Source organism: Lissotriton helveticus, chromosome 4_1 (genome assembly GCF_964261635.1).
Source record: "Lissotriton helveticus chromosome 4_1, aLisHel1.1, whole genome shotgun sequence".
Classification (NCBI taxonomy): Eukaryota; Metazoa; Chordata; class Amphibia; order Caudata; family Salamandridae; genus Lissotriton; species Lissotriton helveticus.
Window position 1 is genome coordinate 1,903,025,525 of NC_136063.1, and position 13,976 is coordinate 1,903,039,500.

At 43.8% G+C, this 13,976-nt stretch overlaps 1 protein-coding gene across 5 annotated transcripts in view; it reads left to right on the forward strand.

The window, feature by feature from the left end:
* Positions 1 to 13,976, forward strand: part of STK26 (serine/threonine kinase 26) — a 179,552-nt gene that overhangs the window by 91,274 nt on the left and 74,302 nt on the right. For 4 of the 5 annotated variants that reach the window (XM_078688551.1, XM_078688548.1, XM_078688550.1 and 1 more), the window contains exon 3: positions 9,766 to 9,822. In XM_078688551.1, coding sequence (XP_078544677.1) covers positions 9,766 to 9,822 — 57 coding nt within the window. Of the gene's footprint in view, positions 1 to 9,073; positions 9,156 to 9,765; positions 9,823 to 13,976 lie in introns of those variants that run through there. The other variant, XM_078688552.1, reaches the window with a different exon arrangement.

Consider the following 13,976-nt stretch of genomic DNA (forward strand, 5'->3'; position numbering starts at 1 on the left):
CCTAGTCCAAACCCATTCCTGAGCACTTTGTTAACATGACTCTCTTCTTCCTTTCACTGTGCAGGGCAGAGACATCAGCCGCCCCACAGGAGGTGGAGCCAGCACAGGGGAGGGAAGATACAGCTCTGGAGCACTCTGTTGGCATGATTCCTCCTCTTCTTTCACGTGCAGGGCAGAGACATCAGACAAGCCACAAGAGGTGGAGCCAGCATTGTAGAGGGAAGGCCCAGCTCTATTCAGGTCCTAGGTGCAACTCCTCCCTCCCATCTAGATGCAGATCTCTCTATTCACCACCAGGCTGCCCCAGCCTGTCTCCTGGAATCCCCCAGCCCTGTCACCCACCAACCCAGACAAGGAATACACAACCCAGCAGAGGCAGGACTGGATAGTTAGACAAGAAAATACCTACTTTCTAAAAGTGGTATTTTCAAACACAGAATACTAAAACCAACTTTACTAAAATATATATTTTATTATTCTGAGTTCAGGCATACTAAATTTGAATTTCTACCATGTTCCCTGAGTCAGTTAGGATTATAAGAAAGTAATAGTCTAACTGCCTATTCTGGCCTATGAGAACAGGTAGCCTTCAATAGTGAAAAACATAAATGGCTGTAATTCACTATTCATTATATGTGGAGTAACAATCCCAGGCATATATCAAAACAACGACCAATAGATTAAACAAAACAAACTAGTGCAGTTTATAGAAAATATACATTTTTAATTTGATTAAAAAGGATTTAATAAAAAACAGTGCATTGATCAGAAATGATAAAAGATTGTATAATAATACATATATATTCACAAAACAATTTAATTAAAAAGGAGGTCAGGTGGCATCCGGTCGACGCGTTTCGACATAAAATATGCCTTCATCGGGACTTAAACCATCCAATTTCTGTAAAAAAGATTATAACAATAATTTACTCATTACATCCTCTGTCATGGAATGATATAACTGGACTAGTTTTAAATTGTTCTAAACATTCTATTGGTCTAAACATTCTCTTTGCATTAATGATGTACCGCCTTATATACAGATCTTTTGCACCTATGCATATATAGATTTTCACACCCAAGCATATATTTTAAAATGTGTAAGCAATCACAGATATGGAACATTCAGTTTTCAATTGTTTGGCGAAACACAAAGGTTGGCACATTTGAACAAGAACATTCTTGTATACCATTCCTTTATCAAATAATTCTATCAAGTAGTTTGATCCAGTGGTACAGGTGATTCATTTCATCCATTGGCCTAGTACATTCTAAGCATTTCAAGTGTTTAGCCTTTGCTTGGGGCTTCTATTCAAACATAGGCCCTAATTATTTAAAAAATACAAAGAGTCATAGGACAGAAATAATTGTAGAGGGGAAAGATAGAAGAATTCCATGTATATCACACTAAATCAAATGTATCCCTAGGGATAAATCTGATTTAGTGTGATATACATGGAATTCTTCTATCTTTCCCCTCTACAATTATTTCTGTCCTATGACTCTTTGTATTTTTTAAATAATTAGGGCCTATGTTTGAGTAGAAGCCCCAAGCAAAGGCTAAACACTTGAAATGCTTAGAATGTACTAGGCCAATGGATGAAATGAATCACCTGTACCACTGGATCAAACTACTTGATAGAATTATTTGATAAAGGAATGGTATACAAGAATGTTCTTGTTCAAATGTGCCAACCTTTGTGTTTCGCCAAACAATTGAAAACTGAATGTTCCATATCTGTGATTGCTTACACATTTTAAAATATATGCTTGGGTGTGAAAATCTATATATGCATAGGTGCAAAAGATCTGTATATAAGGCGGTACATCATTAATGCGAAGAGAATGTTTAGACCAATAGAATGTTTAGAACAATTTAAAACTAGTCCAGTTATATCATTCCATGACAGAGGATGTAATGAGTAAATTATTGTTATAATCTTTTTTACAGAAATTGGATGGTTTAAGTCCCGATGAAGGCATATTTTATGTCGAAACGCGTCGACCGGATGCCACCTGACCTCCTTTTTAATTAAATTGTTTTGTGAATATATATGTATTATTATACAATCTTTTATCATTTCTGATCAATGCACTGTTTTTTATTAAATCCTTTTTAATCAAATTAAAAATGTATATTTTCTATAAACTGCACTAGTTTGTTTTGTTTAATCTATTGGTCGTTGTTTTGATATATGCCTGGGATTGTTACTCCACATATATTGTTTACCCTGTCCCAGGATAATTATCCGTATCAGGGGGTCCTTGTTGCTAACACAATGTAATTCACTATTCAAACATGCTACACACATCAGAGCATGGTCTACCTTATACTTACAATGCACCCTGCCTGTGGACCTACCATAGGGGTGTCTAACATGAAGCAAAGGGAAGGTTTAGGGACTGGCAAGTGGGTGCACTTGGCCAAGTCGACATGGCAGTGCTAGACTGCACACAGGCCTTGCAATGGCAGGCCTGAGACACACTTTACAAGCTGCTTCTGTGGGTGGCACAACCAGTGGTGCAAGCCCACTAGCAGCATTTGATTTACAAGCTCTGGGCACACATGGTGCACTCTACTAGGGGCTGGCAGATAAATCAAATAACCCAATCATGGAATAACTAATTAGTTCATACATTTAACATAGGGAGCACTTGCACTGATTAGCAGTGGCACAGTGCCCAAAGCATAAAACCAGCAAAAACATATGAAAACAGAGGAGGCAATCCGTCTAACACTCCCCGAAAGAGCTTTTCAAAATAATTAACTCTTTAGCTCATCCTCGCAATCCACCCACTTCAGCCAGTCAAGAGCTTTGTAATAAAATTGCTTGATTTGTTTTTTCTTTGAAAAAGTTAATAGTATCTTCTTGACATTTTCAGACTCCTCTCCCCCCCCCCCCCATAATACCAGTTTGACTGAACGTCAGCAGGTAACTAACCCCGATACGCCGACCTTCAGTCTTTTTGCCAGCTGAAGTGTATCTGATACCCACAAACTATTGGAGAAAGTTAAATCGGGATCTCCCACTGACCCCTGTCCGTGCTCAATTTTAAAACTGGCAGCTGAGCCTGTCACAAAACAACTGACCTATATTAACATGTACCTAGAAGGATACTTCTGCCAAAGAATGGAAACATGCCACCATTTTGACTCTTCAAAAAAAAAAAAAAACTTAGATGCTAGCGATCCCAAAAACATTAGACCCATTTCCAGACTACCCCTTCCTGCCAAGCTCATAGAAAGTAATTTGAACTCCCAACTCAACACATTTCTGTAGGACCCACAAGCCCTTGATCCAAGTCAGTATGGGTTTAGAGAGACCCATAGCACAGAAGAAATTAGGACCATTCTGGATCAGGGGGGAAAGGCCGTACTGATTGTTAGACCTATCTGCGGCCTTCGACACGGTCCATCACGCTCTGTTGATGGACTGACTGGACGAGATGGGGATCAAAGACACTGCATGGAAGCTTCTCAAATCGTTTCTCACTGATAGAAGTCAATCAGTGACTTTAGATGAATTTGAAGCCAAATCTTTCTCCCTGCCCTGTGGGGTACCACATGGTTCGTCGTTGAGACCAACATTGTTTAATGTTTTACGTGTCATCATTAGCTCCCCTAATTCAGAGCTTTGGCCTAACATCCTACGCTGATGACACCCAAATTGTGGTGACATTACTACCAAAGGGCATACTGGACACTGCGATAAGGCTGCAGGATTGTATGAAAGCTGTGGGAGTCTGGATGTCCCAGAACTGTTTAAAGCTAAACTCCGGTAAAACGGAGGTGTTACTTTTTGGAAACAACCCCACTTTCTGCACCCCTAGTTGCTGGCCAGAAGAGATGGGATATTTACCCACGCCAATTAAGGAGGTCAAGATCCTAGGCGTCTTGATTGATGACAAATTTAATTTTACGGACCAAGTTAACCATGTTGCCTCCACTACCTCATACATCCTTAAATCCTGCAAAAAAATAATGCCCCTCCTGCGAAAGGAAGCACAGCAAACCGTAGTCTCGGCCCTTATAATGCCTAGACTATTGTAATAGTCTATATCTTACGATCCACAGAGGGTCGATGAACAAACTACAAATGTTGCAGAACGCTGCAGCCAGACTTACAACAGCTACACCTAAATACAAGTCTATCTCAGCTAAAATAAAACCACTTCATTGGCTCGCGGTCAGTAAACGTACTCAATTTAAGTCCCTATTTCTAGTATTTAAAGCATTTCATGGTATTGGACCAGAATTTTAAAAGGGAGTTTTAACTGGTATCTGCCAAAGAGCATTACGGTCAGCCGACCAAAAACTCATCCCTCGGGTAAATACAGCTAACTGGCGGCCGGAGTTTTACACTCTATGCAGCTAAGCCATGGAACGCTCTACCGTTTACCCTTAAAAATGTATTGAACCTATTGCCTTTTAGAAAGGCGATAAAACATGGCTTTTCTCTAATTAATTAGATGTCTCTGCCTTCCAACTTAAAGTAGTTCTTCTCACAGCGCCAGGACACCTTTTGGTATCTGTTTGCGCTCTACAAATACAAGTAACATTAACCTAAAAAAAAAATTAAAACCCGCTGTTGCAGGCCATCCGGATAGCTTCAGGTGATGTGGAATAGTGCAGTATGTCTCTCTAGTATTGTATGATGGTTACTATTCAGCAGTTATGGCAGAGGGTAATGTCCACATGATTGCCTACAAAGAAATACCTCGGGCCCTGGTGCTTCTATTTTTACAAAATGAAAACCCATTATATCTGGCAGATATTTAAGAATGGAAATATTCCAAATGAAGAAATGCCCCAACGCAGGAGGTAAACTTTGTAAGTTATTGAATTGGCCAGTGGGCATAGCTTGTGTGGAGAGGGAGATGAGGCCTCTGTAACAAGTACAGTGAGGTCGAAAGCACAAACCAACGGGCATAATTATGTAGAAGACTGAACCTTTTTCGTCATAACTAATATTCATCCTCCCTCCATCTTAAAGTTCAATGTACTGATAATGTCTTTGACATGAACATATATTATGCTCCAGGAATATGTAATTGTGGCTTCATTGTAAAGCACCCTACTACCACTTGGTGAAGTAGCATTATAGAAAAACACGGTAAATAAATAAACTGGTGGCAGGCATAAAGAGGCCTTGACTCCCAAAGTAGGTAGGAGGGTGAAGCATGACATAACAAATGCCAGGATGTCCACTGCTGCCCAGCAGGAGTCGGTGGAGGGATTTGCTGGAAAACAGTGCCTTCAATTGCCAAGCCTATGTCAAATCACACGCAGAAGACGAAAGTGGGGGCCATAGAAACATAGCCCAGCAAGCCCTTTGGTGGTTGGTGTCTGGTGGGTATGAGGGCAATTCTGGCAATGGGGTTCCTTTGGGGATTATGCCTTGGTGAGTCCAGGACCATGAGGTAAAAAAAAAGATAAGCCACATAAACACTGGAGAAGAGGGTGGTGATTGAGCAGGAAAGGCTGACTTTAAGGGGCAGAACTACTAAAGTTTGGTGTATCGGGGACACTGGGATGCATGAAAGCAGAGGACAAGAGTAGCCTGCTGCCGCCAAGCTCTAGCGAGAGCAATGCTAGAGATCTGGTATTTATCACTCGTGCCAAATTGGCCGTCATACAGCAATCTGTAGTACTGGGGGCTTGGAGTGATTAACATGTAAATGCTGTGATGCATTATTAGAAAGTGGTTGGTGCGGGATTCTACAGAAGTCTGTTATCTTGTATCTGGCAAGGGAGATTCACTGTCTAGGTGCTCTTGAATAGAGGTTGGTTATACCTTCAGTATCCATGTTCCAGGGGTTTGGAAAATGTAAAATCTTACCAAGATGATATTCTAGTTTTTGGAGCGTCCATTCAAGAACACAGCAATATCTTGAGGGCTGCGTTGGGTCGGCTGAGGGAGGCGGGCCTTACCTTGATGAAGGACAAATGTAGGTTCCTTGTGAAAGAAATCAAATACCTTGGTCATACTCTTTTGGGGCAGGGTGTCCGACCAAAAATGGACTTGTTGTAGGCTATCAGCTCTGCACCTGTTCCTTGTGATAGATACAGACCTTTGCACCACAGCATGCTGTGTGACCATGATTTCTCCTTTTGAGAAAATGCTCAAGAGAAAGACTAGTTCTTGTCGTGAGAAGCATGGTGGTAAGGAGGTCATGGCCCGTGGCAAAGGGGTGTGTGCTGGGGACTGGGTCAAAATAAGGCATGGGAAACAGTGCAAATGTTTGTCTAAATGTTGGGTCTCGTCCAAAGTCGAAGCATTTTGACTGCTATGTGCGTTTGGACAATGGCAACAAATAGAACAAACACAAAGTGGCGTTGTACCAAAAAGGGTGAGTTGTGGACAGTAAAGTGGTGAGGCGTGATTGTGCTGGGCCCGGGAAACATCCTTTACAACGCAACTTTTACCACGCAGTGCATTTACATTGCAACTTTTACAACGCAAACCATTACAACGCCTTGCGCTGGGGGGCGCTCTAGGATAGGGAATAGATTTAATTTACTATCCAACACCTTCCCTACTATCCACGGGGACTGGAGTTGGAATAGTAAATTAAACTATTCACTATCCAGCACCCCAAAGCGCTATGCGTTGTAATGGTATGCGTTGTAAAAACTGCGATGTAAAAGCATGCGTTGTAATGTCATACATCCTGCCGGGCCGCGTGTGGGTCTAAAGGGGTTCATGTTGATGAGTGATGACGATTTGACAAAAATAGGGATGATGCAAGGGGTGAGCGTGTGGGGTATTTTGCCTGTGCTTCTAGTACCAATGGCATTGTTCCTCACGATGGGGTCAGAGGATTTCATTCTACCAGGCTTCTCAGACCTCGTCGTTACTTGGAGGGTTACGTGCCAACAGTTTGAATTTGTTTTCCACATTGTATGATTTACTTGTGGAGGTTATTTACACTTTGTTGCAAGTCTGTTTATTTTCTCTGTCTTATGTGCCTATACGTTTGAAGGTAAACACCTTATTGTTAATCCCCTATTTTACCTTCCTTTTCTTTTGTTTTGATGCAGCGGTTCTCCGGACATAATTTCTAAAACCATAACACCTTTCCCTGAAGTACAAAATCATACATATACTCAAAAGTGGGGCCCATGACACTGCGAGTCACTCACAAAATACTTACACCTTACTCCATGGATCAGTGAGATTCAAAGGAGAGCTGCTGTATCATAGTGGGATGTCTAAACTATATCTGAATATTTATTCTATTTACACCTGCAGTTTAAATGAGTTTATCATGGTTTTTCATTAACAAAACATTTATTTAGACACACTGCCACTGTGGTCGACTGATCTGCTAGTAAAAAATTAGGCGTAGGAAAACTCAAGACCAGCTTAATTCTCCATTTATCTAATTTTTATTTACAGCAAATTTAACATGTCTTAAATTGTATTCACTTTATTTTTTTATTCAAAAACGACATTTAAAGGAAAATAAGTATTTTATTTCAAAACAGTTAATTTCATTTGTTTCAGAAAATTCAGAAATAGGCATTTATTTAGATTGCAGAAATGCAAGTATTTTAGCAAAAGACAGGTCGTTCCCAAAAATCATTCTTTCTCCTAACTTCCCTAACTAATAACCTCACCTAAAATTCAAATCTCATTCTAAAGAAATAAGAAAATTATTCAAACTCTTACATCTCAGGAAAAATCAGCATACGGACAGCATCTCGAGAGGAAATCGAAAAGGAGTTTTTTCCTCACTAAAACAGCACTTTTTATACCTTTTTCACTAGCTCTATCTATCTAAAAGTGTAACTTTCAGCATAAATTTGAGTTCTGATTGGACAACTTTGGGGTGGATGAGCATCATCTCATCATTACAACATCTATTCTGCTTCCGTCCGCTTTATTTTAAATGGGTCATTGTCTTGGGCTTTGTCCGGCCTAGTCCTGTTTCTCACTTAGCTACTTTGCCGGACTTTCTCACGTTCTGAACTATTGTGCCCATCTTTTGGCAGCCATCTATACTTCCAGGCTACTCTGTCCTTGAACCGCTTTCAGTCCAGGCACAAGCAGCTCGCATTCGAACTCCGAGTCTGGCCTGCGCGTGCTCAGTTCATTTTCTATTCGCAGTTCAGCAAATCATCCATCTTTTTCTAGGCCTCACAGGCCAGAATGGGAACTATCATAGAAACAAACACAAACGTTAATTTTAGAATTTTAGCCCTTATGTTTACCTCCCACTTACTAAGGTTTTCCCTATTAGTAGTTACCTAGCAGATAAGCAACACTTAAGAGTAATATACTTACTTATCCCTCGGTTTCTGCCACAAATACGTAAACAAAAGCACATTTATGCTACATTTTTATTATTTCAAAGCTGCTTATTAGTTTAGGACACGACAAAATCACATAGTTAATTATTATTGCAACATAAGCAAAGTTAATTCCCACGTGTACTTATGTAGGTGCAATTTTTACTCTAGATTGATTAGTTCCACACGTCGTTCCATTAGTTCATGTTATTGTTATTGAAGAATGACTTCACAAGGAGTGCACACAATTTTGTTTCTCCTCCTTGCTCCATCAGTTTCATAGTGGTTTTTGTGGCTGGGTGGAAGGGGCGTGGGTGAGTGTAGTACTGGGGGCTTAGAATGTTTAAAATGTAATTCTGTGATGTATTATTAGAATGTTGTTGGTGCGGGATTCTACTGGAGTCAGTTATCTTGTTGCTGATGAGGAAGATTCACGCCATGTCTTGGTGCTCTTGAATAAAGGTTGGTTATACCTTTAGTAGCTATGTGGAGCTGTCACTTCAACACAATCGTACAGAGCAAGATACATCTGGCAAGAATGTGTTCAAGGAATAGTGGCAAGAAAATCTATCGAGCGCTTGCTGGGTATCGCAGTCAGTCGTGTCAATAGTAGCTAGCTCTCAGAAGCTTCAAAGAACGATCGGGAGAAAACAACTTTGCTGATTTATGCCAGGTTTGCGTGTGGCCTCCTCTGCAGTGGACAGAGACCGTCATTTGTGAAATAACTGGGGTAATAGCTGGATAAGCTTCGCAGAGGGGTCGGAGTGGTGGTGTCAGAGTCAAGAGGGAGCAGTAAAACAGAGGCCAACATGCAAGTTGACGCAGTGCGGGAGGTGCAAGATGCACAAGGATTTGCCCAATGGTAAGAGATACCATGAAGATTTATGCCTCAAATTCGTGGTACCAAGAGGGATGGGCGGAGGGGGACAACTCGAAACCACATTTGAGCTTAATATAGTTGCCTTTCCATGGTAAGGTCGCCTCCAGCGTTTGTGGGATCTCTGATAAAGGTGCTTCTACCAGGGCCACCAGCTACTTAGTTTCTCCGATGTTTTAAACAATTTAAGCTAGATTTGAGTATAGTAAAAAATCTAAATAAAAGTGCTGATTTATTGCATTTGACCACCCCTTCTGACCCCCGAAGGATAATGATGCAATTGTTTCTGTAGCTTTAGTATGTTCTCAACGCTTAGTTACCTGCAATCAAGCTGAAGTGTAATATTTGGTTAGGGTTGCTTTTATTATGCTGGGCTTCTCCAATTAACCCCACAAGTGTCCACTGCCTCCGTGGAAGCATAGTACTTCTTTCAATATTCCCTCCTGATGACATATGACTGTTCCATGAGAGTAGGGAAGAACAAGATTGGAATGTACCTAATTGTATAAATGTTTTCTAATTTAATATAGGTGTTTTCAATGTACTGTACCACATATTGTTACTTTTTAAATCTTTATTTATTTTTGTTTTACAGGGCACAAAATTATGGATAATAATGGAATATTTAGGAGGTGGTTCAGCCTTAGACCTTGTAAGTATTCAATAGGTTTCCTGTTGCATATACAGCTCTTTAAAATGTTTGAAAACTGATGAGTGAAATTAGCACTACAATACTTTTTCAGTAGGCCTCCTGTTTGAAAAGGGTTGTATGATGAAATTGGTCCCGCCCTTTAAACGTCCTATTGACTCCCGAATAAAGATTGTTTGCATTTATGACCTCCGTAATGGAATAGTAATTGAGGAGCACATTCCTTTTTCTATTCGAGTTTTCCATTTCATTGGAAATGCTCGGTTCTGGTAACTCTTTAAGGCTATAGTCATTTGTTTGATTTTAGGCTATATTCAAAGCATCACCAACTGTTCTTCTGCAGAAGTTCCTGGCATAGCCTTAAACGTACGTGTTTATAGTGTAGCTATAAAAGTTATTTTAATTTAAAATGAATGTCGCATTCATAAAATGTTGTATTGCTAAAATAGGCACTCTGTACAATGTTTTTCTCTCTCACACTTTTTACGTCAGCTGGCAAGGTAACCGACCCACCCTTTCCTGTAAAGTGACAACTCCATGCTTGTTCTAAATGTGGTCATGGGTTTTTTAACTGAGGCTTGTTTGTTGCCGAGTGCTGATGTGGTCCCGCCGAAACCGTGCTTTTCCTCCTGCATGTGTGTTTTACTATTTTGGGGAGTTACTTTAAGAGGAAATCATGGACATACAATGAAGTTTTTCTCTAGCATTTATTTATCCAGCATTGCTGTCCTGTCCCTAAAAGAAGCTGCATTGTGTGGTATAAAGAAACATCAAAATGCTTTCATATGATCTACTACCCATGATTTTATTATTAGTGGTAGCATACGTCTGCCTTTCCTGACACCATTCCCCATCAAAAGGCGCAGTGTAACATGGGATAAAACATCATTAATTAAACACATTTGCTAACCTTGAGATAGATAAAAATATATCATTATTTTGCTTTTTCACTCTAAATTCCTGGTTTCACTTTCACCCATCTGTCAGCGATTTAGGAGCAATTTTAGACAGGTTCTAGTTAAGTCTTTTTCGTGGCTCCCAAATTAGTACAAGCTTCTTTCTAAGCAACTGAATCAATTCAAATCAGGTGTTTGTTAAGCGCGACTACTCACCCGTAAGGGTCTCAAGGCGCTGAGGGTGTGGTGGGGGTTCGCAGGTTCCAGTACATGAAGAAGGGGGTCTGTCGAAGAGCCAGGTTTCGAGCTTTCTTGCGTAGATGGGAAACTATGGTATCTGTCTGAGGTGGAGTGGAAGGTCGTTCCAGGCACTGGCTGCGCGGAAGGAGAAGGAGAGGCCTCCCGATCTGGTCTTTCTGGTGCGGGGGGACCACGGCGTAGGAGAGCTGGGCTGATCGTAGGGTCCTTTGGGGTGCGTGGCATTTGAGTCGGCTGTTCAGTATGCTGGTCCGTTGTCATGGAGGGCTTTGGGAGCATGGGTCAGCATCTTGAAGGTGACTCTAGCTTCGATGGGGAGCCAGTGGAGTGTGCGCAGGTGCTGGCAGACGTGGCTGTGGCTTGGCAGGTTGAGGACCAGTCTTGCGGCGGTGTTTTGGATGTTCTGTAGCTTGCGGGTGAGGTTTTTGTTTGTTCCGGCCTAGTGTGTTGCCCTAGTCGAGCCTGCTGGTGACCAGGACATGAGTGACTGTTTCTCTGTGTTCGAGGGGGATCCATTTGCAGGTCTTACATAGGAGGTGGAGGGTGTGGAAGCAGGAGGACGAGACGGAGTTGATCTGGCGGTCCATTTTGAGCTCTGAGTCCAGAATGATTGGCAGGTTGCGTGCGTGGTCCGTGGGGGTGAGCGGGCAGCCTTCCGAGGGCAGGGAGCCACCAGGTGTCTTTCCAGGCGTCTAGGTTTGGGCCCATGATGAGTACTTCTGTTTTGTTTGTGTTTAGTTGTAGGCAGCTGTTTTTCATGGGTGTCGTCTGTTTATGACACAATGTTGAGCGCGTTGGTTCTGACGATGGGAGCGAGCGGAGCCATGTAGACGTTGAAGAGCGTAGGGCTGGCCCCTGGGGGACTTCGCAAGTGGTAGGTGTAGGGTCTGAGAGGAATGGGGGGAGTCTGACCCACTGCATTCTGCCGGAGAGGAAGGAGCAGATCCAGTTGAGGGCCTTGTCTTGGATCCCTGCGTCGTGGGACTGCGTATTAGAGTGCGGTGAGAGACTGTGTCCATCGCCGCTGAGAGGTCGAGGAGGATGAGGGCTGCTGTTTCTCCTTTGTCCAGTAAGGTCGTCTGTTGGGGCAAGGAGGGCGGTTTCCGTACTGTGTTTTTTTCTGAAGCCCGATTGGGAGGAGTCGAGGATGTTGTGCTCTTCGATAAATGTGGTGAGTTGGCTGTTGATGGCTTTCTCGATGACTTTCGCTGAGAACGGGAACAGGTAAATGGGCCCGTAGTTTTTGAGGTCGGTGGGGTCCGCCGAGGGTTTCTTCAGAAGGGGGTGGATCTCAGTGTGTTTCCGGTCGCCGGGGAACGAGGCGGTTGCCAGGGAGCGGTTGATGGTGTGGCAGAGCATGGGGGCGATGGTGTCTGCTGCTCTGTTGAAAATGTGGTGGGGGCAGGGGTTGGTGGGGGGCCCCGGAGTGGATTGACTTGATCGTCTTCAGTGTGTCTTCGGTGGTGAGGGCTGTCCAGTTGTCTATCGCTGGCTTCAAGGTGTCATGGGTGGTTTGTGAGGGTTCAGTCTGTTGGTTGTTGTGGTCGTAGATGCTCTTGATTTTGTGGTGGAAAAAGGTGCCGAGTTTGTCGCAGAGGTCTTGTTAGGGAGGGATGTCAATGGACTCGCTGGTGGGTTGGACAAACTCCTTGAAGAGTTCTTTGCTGTTGTGTGCATGAGTGGAGATTCTGTCTTCAATCGCTTTTTTCCTTGTTTTTCTGATGAGTTGTTGGTGGGCGTTGGAGGCGGCTCTGAAGTTGTTGTGGGCTTATGTGGATTTGGTGTTCCTCCAGGCCTTTTTGAGGCGGCAGCAAGTATGTCTGGACTCTCTAAGTTCGTTGGTGAACTATCTAGTTTTCTTGGCGTGGGTGTTTTTCTTGAAGGGGCTATGGTGTTGGCGCTGTCGGAGGTCCATCTGTGCAGACTTCGGGCTGCGGTGTTGGCGTCGTCTTTTTCCGCGATGGTTGGGGTGGAGTTGCTGAGTGATGAGGTTAGCTGATCGTCGGTGTTTCTCTGTGGATGGTGTCTGTGGATGGTGGGTGTTCTGAAGGTGAAGTAGACTCATCGATGGTCATTCCATGGGAGTTCGGTGGTGTGGCTCAAGGTGATGTAGTTTCCTGTTGTGAAGAGGGGGTCATGGGTGTGTTCTGCTGAGTGCGTGGGTTCGGTCATGATCTGGCAGAGTCCAATGTTGTGGAGGTTGTCCAGGAGGGATGTGGTGCTGGGGTCCAGTTGGTTATCGAGGTGGAAGTTTAGGTCTCCCAGTAGGGTGTAGTTGGTGGACGCGATGGCATGCGGGGAGATGATGTCCGTGATGGAGTTGGCGAAAAGTCCGCGGGGTCCAGGGGGTCGGTAGATGAGGGTTCCACGGTGGAGGTAGGGCTGGCCAGTATCTTGAAGTTAAGGTGTTCCATCAGGTCTGTGGGCTCGTCGGAGAGTGTGCTCACGCGGAGGGTGGATTTGTGGACGATGGCGATTCCTCCTCCAGGGCGGGTGGGGCGGTCCTTCCTGGAGATCTTTTATCCTTGGGGAATGGCGATGGCAATGTCCATTCCCGTGGAGGTGTTGGTCCAGGTTTCAGAAAAGAATGCTTGGTCCGGGGTAGTGCTGTCGAGGAGGTCCCAGATTTCGGTGGCTTGTTTTTGGAGGGATCTGACTTTGAGGAGGATGCATTGCAGGGTATTAAGTTTGGTTGTGTTCTTGCTTGATCGTGGTCCCCTCTCTGCCCGCAGAGCCGAGCGAAGAGGAGGGGCTTCAACGCATGCCCCGGTGTCCCGGGCCTAGGTCCTGCGCCCACTCGGCCGCGTGATTCACGGTCGGGCTGGTTCCAGGCTAGCCGCCCGGACATTCTTGCCTCCGCAGGTTCCCCCCTCCAGGTCGCGGTATCGGCGTGGTGAAAATGTGACGTCTCTGGCGTCGCTTGGCTCGCTATGGATGTTTGAGTGGCGGCGTGGCCACCGTCACCATACCGCCGCGTTCGGCCAGTCACCTCAGATGCCTCCG